Raw genomic sequence first — 24,227 nt, 5'->3', positions numbered from 1 at the left:
TGAACTTTGACCTTGTTCCGTCTTACAATCACTTAGTTTAAGATAAACATGGGACGAAGTAGGGTTGTGTAATGGCAGGTGTCTTGCAATACGACACGTATCCCAATGCAGAGGTGGTGATACAATACGTTACAGTATATTGCCATACTTTAGGTTCAACAAAATACTGTAATAAGAACCATCATTCTTAATGGGAGAAAATCTGATAATGTAGTACAATTTTATGTGCATGAAAACAAGTTCATTATGAAGTTATGAAGTCAGACCTTCAGTTAAATTTTGCACTCCAACAGTGCAATGAATCGCTCCCTTAATCAACAAAATAACTCCAGTGTACAGAAAGAAAATGTTAGTATTAAACATTTCACAAATGCAGGCATATCCAAGTATTTATGTTTTAAATATAGATATAGCTGAGACAATATCACACAATCGAGTACAGCAATATTTCAGCAAAAATACAGAGACAATATCGTACCATAAAGTAGCGATATTGAGCATATCAATTTTATTATACCCTTCGCACAAAGTATGGGTTGTCTCTGTACAACACAACCAAAGACAGAATTAGGTCAAATATGAAGTGATAATGGTTTTACACTTGAAGAGTTGACTTGCCTTTGTCATTGATCAATGACAAATCATTAAAATTTGTACACCATATCTAGACTTTTCTGACTCTACAATGGCGTGAGTGGTTACCAACTTGTCCACTGAGTACCCTGAGTAGCCTCAAAGCAAGACCCCTGGAACAATTTTTGTTCTCCTTTCTTGTTCAGGACTTGTTATGGTTTCCTCCAGGCACTCAGTCTGGTATAAAAACATGCATACAGCAACTGCCGATTGAATGTGTGACCGGCAGTCAGTGTGTGCGGAGCACATGCGCTGGCAACTTGTCCAGGGAGCCCCCAGCCTTTCACCCCACGCGGTTTAGATTAGATTGCCTTCATTCTTCCCACAAAAAGTGGCCAACAATAGTTCCAGCCGTCTGACCCAGAAACAAGGATAAGCAATTGAAAATAAATGTCTGAAACGCTTTACACACAACACTACCACAATATTTTTGCACCTGTTCTCCTTATTGTTCATCAAAAATGATCACATTGTGCTCATTACAAAGATGACTAGAAATGCACCGACATGTAAACAACCCTGCTCTTTCTCACCAACATGCATTGGTTGGTACAGTATAATGTTATTTATTGTACAATGTCAATGATGAACACTTGCATGCTGCTAGTGCTACCTATATCAACTACCTCTTTATCGGAAAGAGAGGAAGTGGATATGCAAAAAGTTTAAATAAAGGAAGTTTACCTTGTTCTTGTACTAATTATTCGCCAATGAACAGTGTGTGGCCACACCAAAAAACCTCTCTTGCAAGGGACAACATGCTCATGGTTTTTATTTGTGTCTCAAACCGAGACCGAGGCTACACCACAGAGAGCAGGGAGTAAGACAGAAGCCGTCTGTGACTCATATGAGTGATGTCATCTAAGCAAGAGTCCCAAGCAGCCTCTGAAACGCCCAGCACACTTAGATCGTGCTTAGGCATGACATTCTCGACTGTGTTTCATATAAAAAACCCACTGTAAGTTGGCACACTGAACACTTCAACAGCCTGCAAAAGTGTGTCAGCAACACTCAAAGATCTCTTTGACCTGCAAACGGCTGCCTGCCCAAACAGTTTCAATCTAGCTCAAATATCTCAAGCAATGTTCTATTCAATGGAATGTTGTCAGGATTCAAGTAGCTTAACTTGAACTGAGCAAACCTGATGTGAACCCAACAGTGGGCTTACACATGTGCTCGAGTGATAAATGACAAATAAAAAGACTGAAAAGACTTTGTTTTCGGAGGATGGCCAGTGTCTCCTCTCAAGTTGGCAGTCTGCCATAGACTCTGGGTGACACTGCTTCTCTGTGTAGAAAGGAAATGGTTGAAGTGATTCAGCAGCTCAAACAAGCGCCTTCATTTTGGAATTTTCAGACACATTTAGCTATAAGGGGAGCACACGACACCAATGCTGTGGTTTAAGGCAGCAACTAATGACTATTTTCACAGTCGATTAGTCATCACCATCTTAAGGATTAGTTGACAGGTGGGCATAAGCCAAGCACAGGTTAACAAACACACTGCAGGGCTTACATGATAATAGTGTTGTCATTGTAATTATATGTACTACTATCTTATAATTATACATTTTTAATGCAATAAATTGTTGTAAGCACTCACAACTATAGTATTGCATGTTGAATTTTAATTGCCCAAAACGTGGTTTAAATGTTGCGCCTCACTTTAGTGCCAGGTTCTCAAACTCGCGGCCTGCGGGACTGTAGTATGGGCACAGCCCCCCAGAGTGTTCCCCATTAAAAGCCAATGAAAGAACATTAAATGACGCTGGTTCAGCACATCTTGCCTCGTAAGTGAACTGGCGTTCAACACAGGCTGGACAGCTCTTACATAGAAAGCTAGAGCTTTTATTCACAGTGCAAGGTGTCACCAAATCACTCGAACAGCATCAAAACACAGCAACTGTTACTAAATGTGATTTTGACAATGTGATGAGGCGACACCAATACAGGAAAAATAAAATGAAGAGAGGAGGACACTCAACACAACACAATCAACCCGCCTCACAGATTGAGCCTCCTCTTGGCATAGTGCGAAGCGACGCAGTGAAATGACAGCTCAGCTATTTTCCTCTGATGTTTAGCCAGCACTGGATACCAGTCAAAGGCCAGAGCCACATTTTTGCTGTGTTGCTGCAAAGAGCCAAACATCAAGATCCTACAAATATGTAGGTATTGTGAGGCTCACCTGGACAGCTGGTCACTTTGAAGAAGTAAAGCGGTTATCCCTGCGAGTCTCAAGGTTGCTGGTTCGCATCCCGCAAAACTCTCTTGTGCATTTATTTAAAAATTCATACATTTTACTGTGATCCTCTGCGAAATATGAAGCGGCATAGAATACCTTTTTTTTTTTTTACATGGCTCATGCCACCAATAACGTTGCCTCGATCTGTGTGTGTGAGCAACACTGCAGACAGGAGCGCCTCATGTTAACTCTTCGCTCCACAGAATTAAACAGACTTTGCAGTGAAACAAAGTGCAAAGTGAAACGTGGGACTAAGTCATGTAAATCGTGTTGTTCATGGATGAGGACCGCGACTCTCACCTGCATTGAATGAGGCGAGGCGTATTGTTTATGTTTCAAAGTTAAACAAGATTCTAAGTCTTGCGACAATATCTTGAAATTTCACCAGAACAGCTGTATCAGCAACCATTTCAACGGCAACTTGACAAAAACTCTGCAGCGCAGCTCATTTGGTGAAGAGCCGCATGAAACTGTGCAAAGAGCAACATGCGGCTCAAGGGCCACAGCGTCGTCAGGCCTGATGCACTGTATAGTTCAGTATTGAAAACAATAGGTTTTTATATTCTCACCTCATCAAAATGAAGATGATTTTTCTCAGATAAGCATTAAGAATAACAAAAAAGGATGGTGTGAACAAACACACTTAGTATGAACTCAACAATAAAGGGTCTCACAGTTGTTTATAAACATAAAACATGGGGTTAAAAGTGAGTGGGGCAACCCTTTCAAGTAAACAACTACCATTCCATAATAATCAATTTTTATAGCATCAAATAAATAATGACGTGCTTTCCAGCTTGCACAGCCAAAAAAAAGTATACTTGTCTCTGACCACCATCACCACTGCATCACCACTGACTTAAGTCTTGTGGTCTTGCTATTAGGTTTGTTTACAAGAAAAACTGACCAAAGTTTGACAGTTTCATTATGACTGAACAAAACTGAACGAAAAATAAATACACCACCACCTCTTAGGGGTAACTCGGCTCATTTAATGACTCACTCACATTTGCGTCAGGAAGTCTAAGGCTGAGGCCTAGTGAGAAAAACAAGGAGTCACTCACACTCAGCCGGATTAGAACAGAGAGCAACTGTAAGTGGTGACCTCCAAAAAAAGAAGGAAGTTACGCAAGAGGCAGAGATGGAACACTGTTTCAGTCCAGTCGACATAATGAACTCCTGAATATCAGAGACAAAATGTGAAAGCATTATTTTAATATCATATATATGTATATATACATATATATATACAGACACCTGCACTACAGTTATGTTTACATTTGATTATTATAGTTGGAAAACAGTGCTTTGTTATTTTGAAGCAGGGGAAATTTTGTGTTGTTCTAAACACCAGCATATTGTTTTATTCCTTTTAAACAACATACATCCATCTTCGGTTAACCAGCGCTTGGTCTTGTTCAGGTTGCAGTGAGTGCTGGAGCCTATCCCAGCAGGGCTTGGGCGAGGGGCGGGAATACACCCTGGACAGGTCCATTAACCTAGTGAGCATGTCTTTGGGCTGTGGGAGAAAACTAGAATACCGGTACCCAGAGAAAACCCACGCAGGCACAGGTAGAACATGCAAAGTCCACCCAGAAAGCTCCAGAGCTGAATTCAAACCCTAAACCTTCTTGCTGAGAGCCAGTCGTGCTAACCATCGTGCCACTATTTAAAACAAGTTGTGGTTAAACATCTAGATACTGCACAGGACTGAAGTAGTTCCACGCAGTGGACATGTTTGGAAGGCCAGTTTTTGTTCCAGGTTCTTTCTGATAAATGCTCTATAAACTAGACTTCCTAAACTGAGGTTTTTGTCATGCCTCGCACCAATGTACAGAAAATCCATTCCAGTTTGCAGTGAGCTTGCAGAGCAGCTGACTGGGAAGGTATTTCAGGTGAACATGAAGCTCAGTCTCAGCTCATGGATTGGTCATCTCTGCTGGTTGGAACAGAAATTTCCATTGCATCAAAAAGTTAGCATCCAATACTGACATGGTATCGGTCCCATCCCTAGTTAAAACCCAACCATGATCACGTCAACCTCCTTGATGCATGATGCCGTGGTAATTTTAATTTCATTGTTTTCCTTTCCTAAAAACAAAAAAACAAAGGTTGACATGTTATGCAGTCTTTCTAATTACAGAAAGCAGTTCACGTGCAATAACAAGAAGCACTAACACCTCATGAGAGTAAATGTTGGGGGTAAATTGCGTTGGTGATCGAGTGCCTGCATCATCAGGCACTCGATCAAAACGCAAACAGATGAAAACACACGTTAATTTGACTCAAATTGTTGTTTGAAATGTTTGCCTCACATACTAATCTTGTGTAGTTTGATTTGGAGAAATATTGATATTTAACATCAGCACGGGAAAAAGCCACCGAATGGATGATTCGATTGTTTTCTATGCCCCAAAAATCACAAGTTTGAGTCTCTGCACTTCTACTTCACACCTGTAAAACTAACCCTTTTGATAGCTCTCTAAAGCACATCGCCTTCAATTGTGTAGGAAACATAAATCGCAATGGAAAATAAATGTCAACGCATTAGACTGAAATGAACAATAAAAAAGAGAACAGTGAGTAAAAGAACAGTATATTTAACTGGACATCATGAAAAAGCATGACAAACCAGCAGAGTCCCAGTTTGGAACTTCCCTCTGTCATGTGCCTCAGACTCATGGCTTGTGAAGCGAAGCCAAAGCAGTTCAAAGTTCAAGAGAAACTCAGTGGACGAAGAAGCCTGCTGGGTTTTTTTTTTTTTAAACATCCATGCTATATAAGACTAAAACACTGTTCACTAAAATGGTAAGATGATGATGAAGTGAGGAGAAGCTGCTCAGCTGCAATACACCAACAGAAAATAGGGTTAAACATTAGGCTAACCTTGTTTCAGGCAATAGATTATCTGACTGAATAAGATACTTATTTGTAATAAGTAATTCATAGTGGTAATTAATCAATACAGTACAGGCTAGCTGATGATATTATAGGCTACAATGGTGACCAAATATTTATCGTAAAAAAACTGTAGTTACTGTTTATCAAAAAAGCAAGTAATTACTTTGTCAATGGTTAATGTCTCTCCCAAGTGCTACTGCAGGCAGATATGAATAGCGCAAAGGTTCTACACTTTCTTACTTAAACTGTCTGATTCAGATTCATGATGAGCTGCGTCCAGTGCAGCAAGCTGTGTGACATCACAACACTGATACAATCTCAAACACATACAAAAAGCAAAAATATATTTGACTTATCAGTGCCTAAACAAAGAACCTTCCACAGCTAACTATGTATATATTTGTGAACTTCTGTACACAATCTTAACCCTGCTCCAGATTAGTAAGTAAGTAAGTAGAAGAGTAAGTGGAATATGTGAGTATATGGTTGACTGGATGAAATATTTTTACAGCCTGCCAAGTGGCACTTTTGCTGGTGTTCATTTCCAGTGATATGAATCATCAAGTACGCATGTACCACTGAAAGATTACATTGTTATGCAATTCGGTTGTTGGTCTTTTGCTATAATAAACTGAATGTACACTGAATCTTTAAGCAGGACGAGCAGAAAAATGCTTTTGCAGCGTTTTGAAAATTTGATTCAGAGTGAGCTGCAGAGTTACATTTTAGCTACTGTTAAACACCAGCGTAACAAAACAGCAATAACATTTCATAGAACAATTTATCTGTTTAGTGTCCGCAGACTAAAAATACAACAGTACTGTGGACGGTGGAATCAGGACAGGAAGTCGCTCTGGTTAACCGTCTTGTTTTTACTTCAGTAAAAAAAGTGTCACATGTGGTGAGGGAGTGCGTAATGAGGTTGGGGACACATAAAAACAGGGAAGTTAAAAACATTTTCACAGCAGTCACAAACAGGTCAATTGTCAGTAACCTGCAACAAAATGTTGCGATAGTCGATGTACCTCCGCAGCATTAATATGTGCAGGCATAAACTAAAAAGAACACATATATCCCCTGGAATTCAAGACAGTTATGAAAACATTGTGGGGTCTATGTGGGAAGAACGGCAGACAGCTGGAGGCGCATCATGTGACCTACAAAGAGACTTGCCTCTCATTCCAGAAGGAACAAGCTGACAACTACATTGAAAGTCTTTCGACTGTCATTTTCTGAAATTGAATATGCAAAAACAGTGAGTCAAAAATGATTGACAGATCACCTAATGATAAAAAAGGATAAAAAGGAAGAGAATGAAGTCGAAGACTAACTGTTTAAGACAGCTGTCATAATAATAATTTTACGTAAATTCAACAGTTTTTTACTTCTCAGCTAGGCTTTTTTTACTGTGTTGATAATGAGGGTAAATAAATATCTGTTTATCATTCACCATCAACAGTGATCTGAACATTTCAACTTGCATATGTCTTGCATGGAGCCGCTTCCGGCAATTAATGAAGGAAAAAATTGAAAAAATAACAAAGGATGAAATGAAAATATGTATTTTTAGGACTTGATGTGTTATATCATTAAATGTACATGAAAGGTAAACTAGGATAAAGACATCAAAGGGATTATTGGGTACTGGACTTACTTTGTTTCCCGGCAACAGAGCAAAGAGGTTACATTTAATTGAACAACAAAAGTGCTGTTAAATAAATTGAAGAAGTTCAAGGCTATTTCCAAAGAAGCAAGTCTTAACGGTTCTACACGGCATACAATGAGAGACAGAAATGGTCATGAAAATCACTATCCTCTGTCAGACTCAAAAACATGCCCTCCCATCAGAGCTGTGCAGCGCTACACACTTACGGCTGGCTCTTCCAGTTCCTGCAGACATCCCTCACTAGAGATTGAATGTGACTATATTGACAACAGACAAATAATGTTTTTATTGTCATTGTTTATTTCCCTAGTTCTTTTTTTTAACCCCGGAAAACGACCTAAGGTTGGGGAGCATACAGTAGTCTCTCTTGGAAAACGCTCAACGAATTACACAGCAAAACATCGACCACTGGTCCCTTGACATTTCATCATTATTCTATAAAATTAAAACACAAAAAGTCAGCATAACCATACAGGCGAATCAAAAACACAAATTGTAATTGAAAAGACGACGTCAGTCTTCATATAGTTTGACGTGAATTAAACAGCAGCGGAGAGACTAACGATTGAATACTTTTTAAAACTGTATATCGACCAATAAGACGACGTTTGGAAGACATAATGTACGAAGTGTGTTCATTGTGTTTTGACTTGCTGTCAACGTTAGCTAACTGTCCACTTAGCCCGCTTTCTACTCACATCTTTCTGCTCCTGTCTGCTGTTGAACAGGTTGAGCCGTTGGAGTCGCGCTTTCATCCCATCGGCCATAAACTTAACAAACACTAGTTTGAAAATGTCGCCATTCTATACTTTAGGGTGAAACTACCGCACACTGTTGTCATTTCATTCGAGAACAAGTTTGGCTCCCTGTCGCTGAAGTTCCTGTGTCGGGGTGTCAAGATGGTTGGTCAAATACAGCCGCACATCCGGCCTGGTCATTTCACAATAAGATAAATTCACGTTGTTGGAAATGGAAATTCAATGACGTTTCCATTATTTTTTTCTTAGTTTGTGTATTTCCGTTTTGTACTTGATTCAGCAAATTCCGCCAAATGACAGACAGAATGGGTGGCACTCGGTTCTAGTCAAGTTCTCGTTGGGCGGAATAACGCGGGACGTCCAGTGATGTTTGGATTGTGAGACACCCGTCATTTTTGTGAAGCGAATCAATATAAAGGCATTAGGATGCAGACAACCTGAGTGATGGAAACTGTGAACCATGCCATACTGGGCATTTGTGAGGACCCCTGCCTATGTAATCCAGAGCAAAGGTCAGCCCGATTTGGGGGGGAGCCAAACCCGGTACTGTGTCTGGTCGCCTGTGTATGTCAGATTACAGGATATGAATCTGAACAAATATACAATACAAACATCTACACATCTACCATAGTTGTATTTCCAACAAACAAACAAACAAACAAACAAAAACTAAACACAATTCGCCTCATATTCACATACATAACATTATCTTTATAATATTATTATTAATAATAATTATAATTTCAGTGATGCAAAAAATATTTACAAGTTGTTTCATTTCGAACTACTATGATGAGATTGAAACAGTTCCCTTTATAATTTTAAATCTTTACTGCCGCTTTGTGGTAAAAACAAATCACACAGAGAAATCTTCAATTGACCAATTATATTGGCGAAATACATTTTTTAAAGGACATTTATGACTATATATATATATATATATATATATATATATATATATATATATATATATATATATATATATATATATATATGTCGACGGTAAACAGGTGCTGTTGATGTTTTCCTACTGTGCTTCCATCTGAGCGGCAGCTTTGAAAGGATCAATAACGCTCCTCTTTTACCATGAACAAACGAAAGACTAATCCAAATACGCATGCGATTGGGCAACTAGGAAAACATATTAGTCACGTTTTATGCACCAGGGCCTCTCGTTAAAGCTCGGCTTTCTCTAATTTCCATGAATTATTTAGTTGGATTTATTCCCACTAGGTGGCGCTGGAGCCCATCCCAACCACTTCATGAAGGCACTGCGAGCAGATCACTAGTCCGTCACGGGACACACTTAGAGACACTAAGCTGCATTCAAACTCGATTGTTTTTTTTTTTCTGAAAGTCAAGACAAAAACACTGTTGCTGAAATGAAGACTTGAGTGAGTGTGGCGTCACAGCTGCTGCCGCAGCAACAGGTGCCGACACAGAGCGACGTCACACATTCCTTTCTCCACCCTGCTCACGACTGACCCACAATCAAACCCTTAACAAATACAACACGAGCGGGTGTTTCCATGGCAGCAAGGTCCCACATCCTGCTGGGCTCAGCTCAGACAAAATGCTGTGACACCAGGAGAGAACCAGGACACTCCTGGTGCTTCAGACTGTCAGCTAGCCACCGTCTGTTCTCCGACTAGTAAAAGCTGTTAAAGGCACTTAAAAAACATTATATCCAATAATATGTTTCCCAATTAACCCTCCATGACAAGGAGGAAGTAGAAGGAAGAGCTTTAATCCTAAAAAGTTATTTTAATTTTACATTAAAAATAAGTAAAAATTGCCAGGTGGCTTAGCGATTAGTGGCAGCAGTGGTCACTTCCTGTTTACATTTCTTTGTAAGTAGTTGGAAAATAGAGTAAAATGTTCATATTACTAAGAAGAATGAAGAGAACATTTTAATTAAAATATCAGTATTTGTTTGTAACAGTGACAAATGAAATGTTTGTTTAAATGTAATAATATGATAATAACAATTCAAAATAAATACCCAGCTCTATGTCAGTTCAAGGCTCTTATTGGACATTTGACTGAAAGCATGTGAGATATACAAATGCTTTTCCGTTAATAACTAACTGATGCTTAAATATCATTTATATCAGCACCATTGTAGAAAAATGGGATAAAAAAGAAAAAAGGGAATTAGCATCTGTTTGGAGGTTCTAAGTCCAGGTATTTCACAAGAGTCACGATGAGTCGAGATATATATATATGTATGTATAAGATACACATGTAATTGATTCCAATTGTGTCCACTGTTTACTGCCTTTTTTCCTTCTAAATTATTCTTCAGTTAGTCAGTTATTCTTTATTACTTTTGTTCTGACATTCTAACGCTGCAAAATAATACGGACATAACCTTAATTTTTTTTTAATGTGCTTCAGTAGTTTGGACTGTATTGACTATTGATTTGGGGGACACATCTTAACATATCAACATATTAATCGCAATACTTTGGCGCCGCCTTCCCTCAGATTTGTTCAAAAATAAAAGAAATGGGAGTGCGGTAGAGTAAAATAGGCTTATAAGCAGAGAACGGTTTGGTTGAATGAATGTTGGCATTAAAATAAAGCATGTACGTGTAACGTATGCATGCTGTATGTTGTTTGTAAGTGTGTCCCAGCTTCTTAGTGGCTGTGGAGCCTATGAGAGGAGGAGGACTAAACTCTCCCTCTCTACGGTCTCAAGTCCCCACAGGCTGTGTCTGGACTAGTGGAGTCATTCGCACGAGATGTTATGTTGTGTATTTGGGTCACATTCTGTTTTTTTGTTTGTTTTTTTTACTTCAACTAAGAGCTAACCACTTTTTAGAATTATGTTTCAGTCAATCTTTCATCTTTGAATGTGTTTTTGCAGCTCATTTACAGCTCCGTTCCCAAAACACATTTGTCCATGTCACCATTATTGTGTATCAGTAAACACTGAGTGATGGTCAGATCTCGTGCCTCGCACGCAGGCTGCGGTTCTTTGCTTTAAAACAATTTGACTGTTTAAAATGTCTTATTTAGACATGTGATGTTGCGTATGTTGGGCCTCTTGAGTTCAGATGGCGATGACGCTGCATCAGCTGTCGTGCCACCAAGACAGATCTGCTCTCTCACAAGGTCATGATAAACATGGATTCCGCCTCACTCAAATCTCTTTGTCAACACAAGGGGTGTTATTTTATATTCCTCATGTGCACAGATTAGCATGTGAATTAGCAGCACTGCTGAGAAGAACCAGGCGATGGAGTCTCTGCGACCAATAAATACATCCACAAACAAAGAAATATGGCAGGTGGAGTGGAACAATGAGGCCCGCAGGTCTTCCTGGATTTATTGATATTTTTACTGTAATTTTGGGACATAATTATTTAGTAAAAAATAATCTTCTCTCTGATCTGTGGTTTTTGGTTATAAACTAGCAGCATTTTTAAAAATGATATAATAGGAATAAGTTTTATTTATTAAAAAATGAAAACATATTTATGATTGATCGATCTGACACCCAACTGCACCCACCTCGGCTCGGTCCTGACATCGGAACACGTAGCAGCAGCAGTCTGGGGCGTCTCTGAGCAGACAGGCGAAGCTGCTGGGCTCCTGGCTGTTATGAATCAGCTTGACCACCTGGTGGGGTCGGCACTTGAAGAGCACGGTGTGTCTCAGAGGGTCTCGGACCACTCCCTCGGGCCAGGCGGTCACACACCGCACCCGAGTGGCAGACACACACAGAAGAACGCACTGATTCAGAGCAGGCATATTTCGGCCTCTCCTGCCTGAAGACTTGCAGATCTCTGCCACCACCCAGGGCAGCATGGCCATGGTGGTCATGCGGTGGACCAGCAGAGAGCCCACCAGGGTCAACTTGTACTGCACCTCCTCTTCAGCCTCCTCTTCATCATTGTACATGGAAGAACGCTGATTTGTGTCCAGCCGCGCCAGTGACGGACATGAGCGATGGGAGGAAATGAGGGGAGGACGAGGTGGTGCCGGAGCTCTGTTCTCCTTTGGCTTCACCTCAAAGTAGAGTCCCTCCATGGATGCAGAGCCACCCTGAAGGATAACAAAACATTAGCACACAAACGACAAAGCACAATTGTTAGTATGGACACAATATTTATAATTATCATATCCACATATTTTGCCATCTGACAACAACTTTATTATATCAAATAAGTCAATATCAAGGGCGTAGACCACATATAATAATAATAATAATAAAAATACAGATCTATCTTAGCAGTAAAAACTGGATTCATAATCAAAAGTATTTCAAGTTGTGGAGGCACACGTCAAGCCTGTTGTTTACACCATCACAAGGCTTCAGCCGTGACCTTCTGCTGTCTGAAGGACTCGTCACAGCGTTAAATGGACGCACAAGTCAATACAACATTTGAATCAAGTGACGTTGTTTCTCTCTTTCCTCAACTGAAAGTGATCCAGTTGAGTTGTGAGGTGTCTTTAGCAAGGATAACTAATTTAAGGAGCTATTCCAGGCACATTAAACCCTAATGAACAATTCAACCAAAACGTTGTTTTCTTACCTGTGTTGTCCCCAAAGTTGTGACCAGGGTGTGTCGCGGTCAGAGTGAGCACAAGGGAATGTCGTGTAATATCGGAGCAGAATCGACTGAGTGATCGGAGAGAGTCTGTGTGAAGTTAAATATAGATGACAGGGGTCAACCCCTCCCCGCAGAGCTGCAGCGTGACGGCAGCGTGCTGCCTGCGTGGGCATTTGTATTCCCTCACACCTGTCGGTCAGAATTGTATTTAAGTCTGGCGTCAGATGCTGTACTTCAGATCACAGAACATTCAAAGCCTGATCTATTTCAGAGGAAGTACACTACTCCACCAGGCAGGAGCCCAGGGATGCGGTGTACAGCAGGGATCTGTTTTCAGTCAAACACCATTTTCCCCAAAGAGACAACCAACACTGACAAGACCCAGAAAACCTTCAGACATATTCCACCATAAATATAATTCAAATAGTAATACTAATTTACAGTAACAACGACGGCAAGTATTACAATGGTATTTTTAAATACGACAATGTAATAAATCAGGGAAAACAAGTGACCATATTAGCAATTAAAATCCTCAAACGTGGTGGTTTTGATCAGGCAGAAAATTGTTCCCGACCGTTCTTCCTAGAGAATCAATGTGCTCTGTTGGTTCATTTAAAACATTGAATTGTATTCCAAGTTCTGACAACAGAGTGTGTTTCAAATGTTTGACAGGACTATGACAGACAGAACGGTGAATGTCGACAGTAAAGCAACGGGGACGTCAAAACTCTAAAAACACCATTCAAGTAATGGATACAATTTTTTTTTAAAATTCAATAAAATGTCACACTTGAAGGAGCCATTTCATGACCTGCGGTCAGTTTGGCATACAAATGTGGGACAGAATTTCACATTTTGACATCGCTCTGTCTATAAATCCATCATTTTTGCACTGAAAGCAAACTTCACACAGCAAATCCCAAGTGTCCTGAATCACTTTGGCCGCTCGTCATTTTGTCTTATGTTATTGTTGAGGTCTCTTCAGCCAGTAAATACGCGCTGCAGCTCAGTGCTGGATTCCCTGATGTAGTGACGCTCGCAATGCCTATGTGAGTCCACTAGATGGCACACTCCAGCCAACGTGCTGATCACGTTTTCGCGACGTCATTCTCAGTTCAGCTGTTAAATAAGACGACTGTCGCCCGACACAGGGGCGGGACTATAGGGTGGAGCAATATTTTTGCAATTCTATTGCATTGCAATTTATATTTAGCATTAGGCTAAGTAAGATTTTTTTATCCTATGGAGCATTTATGGATCCTAAGTATTTTTATGGAACAATTGCATTGATATTTACAGTGTATAGTTTGATCTTTTTTCCCTATTTTGTCTTTGCTTCTTGTGTTCTTCTTTGGCTTGACGGCCCCTCACAGGAGCATATAATGTGGCCAGGTGGAACTCTAACTGCCCATCTAGAGCGGCCACTTGGCATTGAGTTGTTTGCATTATGTTGCCAGACGTATTAAGACTGAGGGTGTACACGCCTACTCTGACTGCACGACAGGACGAAGGCTCATTTGATGTCTAATGATTTTATGTATGTTTTTTGTCCTGCTGTACATGAGACAAAGTTTTTATTAAAAACTGTATATTTGACTTAGAAATCCCTGGATGAAAAAACAGAATTAGCATCCATACTTTGTAGTCACACACCTTTATTATAGTCTTGAAGACTTTTACGCTTCATTCATGGGAGTTGACAGAATCATCTCCACCAGTCCCCACAGTGAAATGCTAGAGCCGACCAAGGGCCACATGTGGGCCCTGGGACAGGCTTCATTTGGATCAGCTCCAGAAATAAATCACAAACACAGCTGCGTCACATCAGAGTTGTTTTAATGCTATTGCCTCCACATACCATCAGGTGCAAATCAAAAATACATCTCAGCAGACAAAATATACCTTTATAGAGTGTGATCACTTGCTTGGACATGAGAGCACGAGGGCAGTAAGGGGCCAGGTGTGAAGACAGCACGATCAAGAAAGGAAATCCTGGGTTAGCCACACTAGATTCACATCACCAGGTAGCATTACAGAGGTTTTGTGCAGGGAAATGTTTTGTATTACTGTAGAAATGTACAACTTTGTGAGCACTTGGGTATGTTCGGGAATGTGTATATTTCAGGCGAGAACCTTGAAGCGTATTGGTCACAGTACAGCTGTTTTGACAAGAGGTGGAAGGAAGACACATTTTCTACTCCGGTTTTGGCTGCAGCTTGTTTTTCTCTGGCTCGAAGAAGCTTTCCACGATGGCGTTGACCAGGTCGTCAAGTTCCTTCCTCAGTTGAGCTACATCACTGTAAAACGACAGCAAAAGAATGAGGTGGTTTTTTTTATCCACTTGTTGAAGGCTAAGCTGTAGTCTTGATACCTGTCACCGGGGGCAGCACAGAGCTCAGTGTAGTATTTGATCTTGGGTTCTGTGCCACTGGTCCGCATGGTGGCCACACCCCCGTTAGCAAAGCTGAAGGTGATCATCTGACTGGAACTGGACGTGGGCAGGACCTGGACACACATTTGGAGGGATCACAGTGGACTCCAGGTCCTTGAATCATCCGGTCTGGTGGATCATTTGGGAAATATTGTAATACAGTGGAACCTCGGTTCTCAACCACAATCCGTTCCAGAAGGCCATTCAAGAAGCGATTTTACAATTAATAGAAAAATAAATAATGCGTTCCAAGCCTCATCCCTGTCCGAGCTCCACCCGACAACATCAAACCCTGGAGTGCGCGCTCCAGCCTCGGAGGTGTGGAGAGCGAGCACCTCCCCTGTGACACTCTACCACGGTCCAGAGCGGAGACAGGAAAGGTTTTACACCTCAATATGAAGAAAAAACAGTCAGTAAATGTAGCTAACGGGACACGGCTGCATACAGAGGCTGCGCTATACACAATAACAAAGCGCATTTTCTGGCTTTTTGGGGGGCGTTCGAGTTCTGGATTTTCGTTCGAAATCCGAAGCAAAAAAAAAAAAAAAAAAAAAAACGAAATTTTTTTTCAAACTCCGATTTGTTCGAAGTCCGGGACATTTGAAAACCGAGGTACTGTACTAGTAGCAGGTATATTTGCAAGAATACTTAAACACTAGGTCAGGGGTGGGCAATCAGTTTCCTTTTACTAGATGTTCTATACCAACAGACAGAAAACAAGTTTTAAACTTTGGTTAAATTTCGTAATACATATTAAAACAAGGAAAGAACAGGAGCAAAATGACATTATAAGCTTGAAACATGTTATTTGACTACTACTTGTGTAAATATTTTCTAAGTTTATAATATATTTCACATCAACTACCCTTCAAGCCAACTTGACATTTTCCAATATTGCATAATACTTCCAATTTTTTTTCTAAGATTTGATTTTAGATTGCCTTTATTCTTACCATAATCTGGAAATTAGCGTAGTAACTAAACAGAGGTTAATAGATGCCTCTCAGCTGTCAGGGTGTATGAAGGAGTCGTCCTCTGCCTAACGTCTTAATGCAGTGGTTCTTATCCTTTTTGACCTCAAGGCCCACCAGGGCCCATTCAAGGAATAGAATATATATACATATATTCTATTCCTGCAAACATACATAAATACATGTAACCAAACCAAAACCTTGAGAAGCGCAAAGATATTCGTCATCGAAAAGTCCAACCAGTAGCAGAACCAGGTGCAAGTCATGTTCATCAAATTAAGAAAGAAAAAAAAGAAGAAAAAAATACCCTTGATGCAAGCAAGCTGTTGAGAAAAAATCTGTAAGTCATGAATAAAATAAATATAATAAAACGTCTAAATATCATAAAAGATTTTCTTTTCATAAATAAACTCTACAGAAGACAAGTGTAAATGAAAGTATTGCCTTAAAATGTTCATAATCAAATTCATTTATTTAAATTGAACTGCTCCAACAGGTGAACAGTTGGGGGGCGCCATCACTTCCGTCATTATTTTTTCTTTTCAAGAACTTCTCCAAAGTTGTTAACTATTGCAGATTTGCAGCTGTCAAGTCAATTCAATGACACACTACTGCCACCATATGTGGCGTTAAAACTGAGCGTAAAACAAAAAACTTCGAGCAGCCCTCTCGGGGGCGCTCGCGGCCCAACCGTGGCGGTTAAGAGTTTCTGATGAACTATAATGAACTCAGGGTGACCTGTTGCCCGCTGTGTTCCCATTGAGAAAATAATAGGATGTATGAAAATGATTCAAGTGGATTGAACAGCCAGAGTATGTGACAACCAACGGTTAAAGTGAGGTTAAGATATCTAAATTAAGATCTTTGTCACATACATTCAAGATTGGTGCTTTGGTAGTGAAAACAATCGGTGTGTGTGGGAGGACGTACCGCCTTGTTATCTGGTTGGTTGCTGTCGTAGCCTGTGGTCAGATCACGAACAGCAGAGATGGTGAATCGACCGCATATGGTCGGATAGGAGCCCCTGGTGCCGTCGTGGGTTCTCAGACGATCAAACAGGCTGCGGATGACATTCTGGTCGTGGCAGATGAAATAGGAGTTCTTACTGATGTGGTAGCCGTACCTGAGGAGAAGCAGCCACACGCGACCTCAACGTGGTGCACACAGGAACAAGCCAGCTACAGTCAGACATATAGCAATTGCAGTCAGTACTGAAATAAAATGAAGATTCTTTTTACCATGATTATTGGGTTTAGTTTGGAATAGTTATTTATAATCAATCAATGACCAGCTACCAAACACTGACCATTTCTGACAGCATTTGATACGCTTTTTTTGTTTGTTTATTTGTAACAGATGGAAGAATACATCTGAATCAATTGGAAATATTATTCACTAATGATATTACAGTTTTGTTTGATTTGAGTCAAATTCAAATTCCTTCAACTTTCGAGGAATTGTGCATAGTTGTGCATCAAGACCAGTCGCAAATTAGGTGAATAAATATCAACATAACGATACCAGTGACATCAAATAAAGTCCATGGCATGTCACTTTTTCCATCCTATATACTGTATCTCTAGCACAACACAGAACATTTGAGCATTTCTAAATTTGACAGATATTCAGCAGCTCCACACGCCAAGATAGGTTTGAATTTAACCTGAGCTGCCACCTGTTCTTGCTGCACTGTGAGGCAACTTACGTCAACTTAAGTTAAAGTGTGTTGATAGCGCCCTCTGCAGGTCCACAAATTTAGTGCAGCAGCATGTTGTAGGGAACTGAAATGGATTCTATACAAAAGCAAGTCAATGAGCTGAAAAAAAAAAATTTTTTTGCAAAGTGCCTTTCAAGGAACAAAAAAACAACAAAATTAAAATCATATTTAATGCGGCTGATTGATGGACCAAGGCTTGTATTTGTTGCGTGCTGGATTCTTGACAGTGTTGTCAGGAGAAAACACAGTTTTGAAGTATATGATGCATGTTACATGGGGAGTGGTTATGGAGGATGATGAGGAAGATTTTGAATGTGATGCTGTATATCAATTTAGGAGAATGGGTAATGACCTGGTACAAGACATCTGAACTGGGGTGGTTGCAACACTCTATCCAGGCTACAAAGAAAGACCGGAAAAGATTTGGACAGTTGAGCAGGAGATGGAAGAAACAAGGATAATTCATTGATGCAAGTTTCGGTTATTTGGTTCATTGGCTGTTCATAAAACCCTGTAGTGTAAAATGAAGTCATCACCCAAAACTGTGTTTGTCATTTAAGTTATATGAATACACACTGTGTTTGGCGGCGTCTTAGGTACAATAGCAAATATTTAACATTTACAGTGTATACACACACACAGGTCTGGGGGTGAATCAGAACAATGGAGTATTTTAAGACTGAAACACGCCTCTAAACTTCACCTACATTACATGCATTTACAATCAGAGAAATGTTGAACCTACTCATTAAAGATGGAGGTAAGCTGCTCAGAAAGAGTTTTGCCTTTGGTGGCCAGATAAGAGACCATCTCCCCAGCAATTGCAGCAGCGCTCACTCCATCCTTGTCCAAAACAGCAGGGCAGCACATGTACCCTGAAAGAGAGAGAAGGTTACATAGAGTCAGTAATACCAGGGCAAAATATCAGGCTGCTGCACTGTAGAGAAATGAGCTATGTTTCATTTAAAGTTTAAAATAATTACCAATGGCTTCTTCAAACGCAAACAGAACACTCTTTCCCTGATCCAAAAGGTCTCTGGCCCGATTCCCCATCCACTTGAACCCTGTGAGAGTCTCCTACAAATAAAGAAAATGACATGTTCATGTCTTTTAATAGTGAGTGCATGTCTCAATATGACCACAAAATAAACCAGACATTTTACCTCAAAATGACATCCCTCCTTGACAGCAATGGCGCGAAGAATTTTCGAAGAGACTGTGCTGGACAGCAGGTAAAGGTTCTTCACAGCATTTGGATCAGTGTTCTGGTTCTTCCAACAGTGGAACATCCACCATCCCATCAACGCTCCAAGCTCATTCCCCGTGAACACTTGCCACTTCCCACTGAAAAAGTAAATTTAAGAGACATGAGGGCACTGTCAACTATTATCTGAACAAGATAAACTGCTTTTTGACTCAAGTGTTTTCATCCATCATTGGCTGTCTTCAATTAAAACACATTTGTTCTATTGGATTCATTCATTGCTTTCATTTTAGCCCCAGGTTTTGGAGCAAAAATCCAGCAGCTAGCTCTCAATTGAAAAGCTAGCCTGCACATTCCGTTGAAACCAACACAACAGACTCACTTCGCCTGTTTTTCTGCTATGGCCAGTCGGTCAGCATCTGGGTCATTGGCCAACACCACGGTGGCGCCCTCCAACTCCGCCAGGCTGAAGGAGAGCGTCTGTGAACACAAAGAAATATTAAGCCCATCACCTCACAAAACTGTAAAAAGCTTCTATTGTTGTTGTACCAGGACTCCTTCTCCCTCCTCTGGATTAGGATACTTCACAGTAGGGAACTCAGGATCCGGATCTTTCTGTTCTTCTACTGCATAGGGTGGGTTGAGGTCAAAGGCCTTGAAAGCGGCTTGGACAAAGGAGTGACCAACACCATGCACGGATGTATGCACGATTTTCACGTCTGACTTCTTGTTTATATCCCTGTGAATGCGGGAAGGAAGGGGTTTCAGCATTGATCATGCCACTTGTAGTGGTTTCACAAAAGCAGAGTACAACTGTGTCCTAGCACCTGAAGTGACAGTGTTTCTGGATGGCTTTGAAGTACTCTGCGTGGACGTCCTGGTATGGGTCTTTGAGCAGAGAACTCTTCAGGGCCTCCTCTGTTTGCCAGGACTCGGGCCAAGGGACCAGATTCTCTTCAATCGCCTTCGCGATACGTTTGTCGTGAGGAGAAATGATCTGGGCGCCGTTCTCCCAGTACACCTACGACAAAGAAGGGACAGAGTGACTGTCAGTAAGTCAAAGCTGCTGCTTTTACCTTTACCTGCATATAACATTTAATCCAACAAGGGAACAAATTGAAGACATAACTAAGGAACCTTTAACCAGTGGCAGTATTCTGTGTGCTAATGCAGAACTACTAAACATTGATTTGATGGTCTGATGGTTAATACATTTTTTGTTCAGTTGTGAACTCGTTCTCTGTTATTTTTCGACTTACCTGCAAAAACTGTCATATTAAAACTGTCAAGAATTTAGTTTTGGTTGTTTTTCTTGTAAGCAATGAACCAAAAAAAAAAGTATTTGTTCATTTGTCTGTATACTGTAACCACACCTTTTGAAACACGTAAAAGCAAATAACTTTTTCCGCCACTGTGGCGAATAAGGCACATTCTGTTACCTGAATAAGCTTTCTATTAAAATATGAGTTTACCGTTTACACACAAAAACCATACATACAATTTAAGTGACAAAAGCCAGACAGACAGAGTACTATAATGAGTTAATAAATGATTAATTGCCTTGTAACCATTGTCTTGCTTGGGATTGTGAGAAGCCGTCACCATGATTCCAGCACAGAGACCCAAGTGGGAAACGGCAAATGGCTGTGTGGAGAAAAGGAAAAATCTCTGTAGTTATACTGGAGATGAAAAAAACAACTTGAATAAGAGACACATTTGAAGGAAGACTGAGAGCATCTTGGGTAAAGTACCATATGAAACAATGAAAGAATATTTAAGTTAAGATTATTTGTTCAAGCATTAGGTCCAGTATTTAAACATACTTAAAATCAATAAAGGTCAAAAACCTCTCTTAATCTGATGTATATGGTTTTGTATTATGTAACAAGTTCCAGAGTGAGCGTGAGTTGACTGGAATTTGCCCCTAGTGTCAGCCCCACGGTCATCAGCTAACCAAACCAACAGCATTTATAGTCAACAACAAAAAGCAGATGAGTGGAGGGGTTTACCACAAAGGGTGTGGGAGTGATGTCAGAGAAGAGGTAGACTGGCACCCCTCTGCTGATGAACACAGCCGCAGCCAGACTGGCAAAGCGCTTACTGCTGCCGCCACTGGTGGGATGGGCTCGTGCATCATAGCCAATGACAACACCTCGCTCCTTCAGGTTCCCGAAAATCTCCTCCAGGTAGCAGCAGAAACCCTGGGGGAAGTTGAAAAGGTATGTATGATGCAAAGAACAACACAGCAAAGAGGGTGGGTCAGCAAACAACACGTGAGACAACAAATATCAGAATTAATCCATTAACAGGTTCATCTTCTAAACCATTGTTCAACAAAAGGAACCAATTTGGAAATGGTTTGAGACAAAAAATAATAATAACAATGAAGACTAATCTTCACCATTAACAAACCTTACTACATCAACATTTTCTCCTGGATCTATCGACTAATTAAAATCCCCATTATTGCAGTCATCCTGGCCTGAGACGGGTTAAGCCTGGGACAGGTCAACCATTTACCTCCTGGGGTAATTAGGAGTGACAATTTAACATAACCCCCATTTGACCTGCAACACATATTAAAGTAAGCTTAACCTTACCGCTCCATGGACAAAGTCACTATATCAGTTTCTTAAATTATATTCACACTTCTCCTAGTTATTTTTGTCATGTTCGGTATTCACGGTGAGATAAACCTTCTTTTTTTGCAGCCGTATTTTAGGCTATTTTTTTGGTGTTCATTTAGGCCAAACAAAGTGGGGTTATACCCTGGACCGCAGAGGGTTAAACGCGGAAGGACACCATAGACAAACCAGGGAGACTTACACGGATTCATCTGGCAATTGGAATACTGGAGAATCTCGTGTTTGGTTTTACTCAACAGTTAGAATACCTAGTTAACATCATCAGCAAGATAGTGTAATTGCAAAATGCAAACAAAAGTCAACAGTGGGTGTCAGCTGGGACAGTTTTACGAGTCAGAAGTTCAGCGAATTTGCTTCATGAGATGCACTGTAAATACACACCTGTGTAGTCTGGATTATAGTAAGGTCATTCATACAGGAAACCCCAGGACCCATGGCTGCCCTCAGACCAGCTGTCCCAAACTCCATCCGATGGGAAAACTTCTTCTTCAGCACCTCCACTGATCCATCTTTGAGCAGGTCCTGGACTAGAGACTTTGTTTTCTCATTCTGTAGGACAGTAAAAAAATAAATGCAGTGTGGAACGACTCAGAACATATTAATTCGGAAAACACATGAAGCCAAAAAAAGGAGATATGTGATTCAAACTCCTTCATGTTCATTGTTCACAGCAGGCAGCTAATAAAACCTCCCTAATGTAGTTATGTAATCTTGACTGAAACTGGTCCCTTCCCTGATGCGTCTAAGTGACTTCTCGTGCTCCTTAAGATGATGAATGATTCCAGTCACGCTCGTGGAGGTAAATATGCATGTTAATCTTATTACTGTTATTAATGTCATTGGAGAAGTTGTGTAGATCACTTGACTTGAGATGGAGGGGTCATGTGGTGACCAGGCTGAACAAGAGGGTCAGTGTGACAGGAACAATGATAAGAAACTGGACCGAAATGTGAATGCGAATTTTATTTAGCACATGCATAATAGTGCAGAAATCATTTGGTGTTTAATGATAGACAAAATAAGAATATCGTGACTGACAACAGAAAGAATGGTTATTATTTCCTGAAGACAGCAAGCCCAACTCTGGTTAAGAAAAGTGTCCATTTCATCTGGATACCTTGAGAGAACCAGGTCCATGCATAGCAGCGCATTAACTTGATGGGATGAATGCATAGCACAGCATAGCAATAAGGAATAAGGTTTTCATAAAAAATATTGTTGGTGCCTTGGATGCTCAGGTGTGTCGAGTCTTGAGTCTTGGGGTGACTAACCCTACACCATCGGGATTGACTGTATTATCGTTCAGTCATTCATCGTCAGTCGGCGAAAATAAAATAGTGAAACACGGTTTTTTTTCTTTTACCAACATACATTTCTACACACGCTGACGAACACTTTCCAAAAGTGACGTTTATCTATCTAAGCTCCAATGTAAGTGCTTCAGTAGCACTGCGGCTAACAGCTAGCTGTCACTTCACCTGGTCATACTGCAGCCACTGTCGGACAGCCTGGTCCAGTTGAGCGTCCCCGGTCAAGATATCCTCCATGTGTCCGTCCTGTCCAAGATTGTCGTATTTCAGTCTGCTCACTGCCGGAGAAACCACAGCTGCGAGACGAACGTGGAAAAACTCGGACGAGCATGAAGTCGTGAATGACAGGCGGGGGCGGAACTCCAGCCCTCGCGCTTACGTTACCGTAATTACCATAGAAGCTGCCCAGGAAACCTTTTCAACAGCGAGGCATTTTTAGATTTATTGAAAAGGAAAACCATGTAACCACAATAAATAACGATAACAATAAATCTCAATGAAAGTCATCCGAATATGTTTTGATGAGACAAATATGATGATTCAATAAAGTGGTTTCATCATTAAAATGCCCGAATGATGGTGCCTGATATGCGGATATTACATGTTATTACAGTAAATAACTAGGCGCGTTAAAAACGTAAATTGCAAGTGTTAAACCCATGATAGATCACAACTGCAAACTTTCTTTGCACTTCTTTTCACTTGGAGCAGTGAAGCAACAAAATGGCTACATTATTGTAAAACGGGTGCGCAAATAAGACTGAGCTGGCTCCAGTGTTCACGGACATCTTCAATGCTTCCTTGGTGTCCTGTCATGTTCCTGCCTGTTTTAAGTCATCCACTATCGTTCCTGTACTCAAGACGGCCACGATCACAGGACTGATGACTACAGACCGGTGGCACTGACGTCTGTGGTCATGAAGTCCTTTGAGCGCCTGCTTCTCTCTCACCTGAAATCCATCACTGCTTCTCACCTGGACTCATTGCAGATTGCCTACAGAGCCAACAGATCTGTGGACGATGCAGTGAACCCTTCATTACATTCTGGAGCATCTGGACTCCCCAGGAACCTATGCCAGGATCCTGTTTGTGGACTTCAGCTCTGCTTGAAGACAAGCTTTGCCAGCTCAACATGCCAGACTCACATTGCAGGTGGGTTACAGACTTCCTGACCAGAACCTCCCG

General features: G+C 40.8%; 2 protein-coding genes across 4 annotated transcripts in view; both read right to left on the bottom strand.

The window, feature by feature from the left end:
• Positions 1-8,327, bottom strand: part of LOC128754695 (TBC1 domain family member 1-like) — a 32,838-nt gene extending 24,511 nt beyond the window's left edge. For both annotated transcript variants that reach the window (XM_053857498.1, XM_053857499.1), the window contains exon 1: positions 8,143-8,327. In XM_053857498.1, coding sequence (XP_053713473.1) covers positions 8,143-8,211 — 69 coding nt within the window. In that variant the 5' untranslated portion in view covers positions 8,212-8,327. The remainder of the gene's footprint in view (positions 1-8,142) is intronic.
• A 6,272-nt stretch (positions 8,328-14,599) lies between these two features.
• LOC128753904 (phosphopentomutase-like) lies at positions 14,600-23,549 on the bottom strand. Of its 2 annotated transcripts, XM_053856085.1 has the most exons (14): positions 23,436-23,549; positions 23,211-23,320; positions 22,114-22,281; positions 21,097-21,288; positions 20,648-20,731; positions 19,915-20,108; positions 19,637-19,826; positions 19,470-19,567; positions 19,047-19,227; positions 18,867-18,960; positions 18,629-18,758; positions 17,097-17,289; positions 15,136-15,269; positions 14,600-15,061 (listed from the first exon to the last, which is right to left on the bottom strand). In XM_053856085.1, exons 2-14 carry the CDS (start codon positions 23,277-23,279, stop codon positions 14,959-14,961), a joined length of 1,830 nt encoding a protein of 609 aa, XP_053712060.1. In that variant the 5' UTR covers positions 23,280-23,320; positions 23,436-23,549; the 3' UTR covers positions 14,600-14,958. The 2 variants fall into 2 exon arrangements, with proteins under 2 accessions (XP_053712060.1, XP_053712059.1); XM_053856084.1 differs by lacking the exon at positions 23,436-23,549 and having other exon boundaries at positions 23,211-23,415.
• Between the last annotated feature and the right edge of the window lie 678 nt (positions 23,550-24,227).

This window comes from Synchiropus splendidus, chromosome 2, assembly GCF_027744825.2.
Source record: "Synchiropus splendidus isolate RoL2022-P1 chromosome 2, RoL_Sspl_1.0, whole genome shotgun sequence".
NCBI classification, from domain to species: domain Eukaryota; kingdom Metazoa; phylum Chordata; class Actinopteri; order Syngnathiformes; family Callionymidae; genus Synchiropus; species Synchiropus splendidus.
This window is presented reverse-complemented; position numbering and strand designations above follow the sequence as displayed.

What these genes read in the sequence shown, in the direction of transcription:
- LOC128753904 (XM_053856085.1), bottom strand. Translation starts at nt 23,279, where the DNA reads ATGGAGGATATCTTGACCGGGGACGCTCAACTGGACCAGGCTGTCCGA. An exon ending in AGCAAGACAATGGTTACAAG is followed by an intron (nt 20,109 to 20,647) that starts GCAATTAATCAT and finishes TCTTTGTCGTAG; the next exon opens with GTGTACTGGGAGAACGGCGC. An exon ending in ATAGCAGAAAAACAGGCGAA is followed by an intron (nt 19,228 to 19,469) that starts GTGAGTCTGTTG and finishes TTACTTTTTCAG; the next exon opens with TGGGAAGTGGCAAGTGTTCA.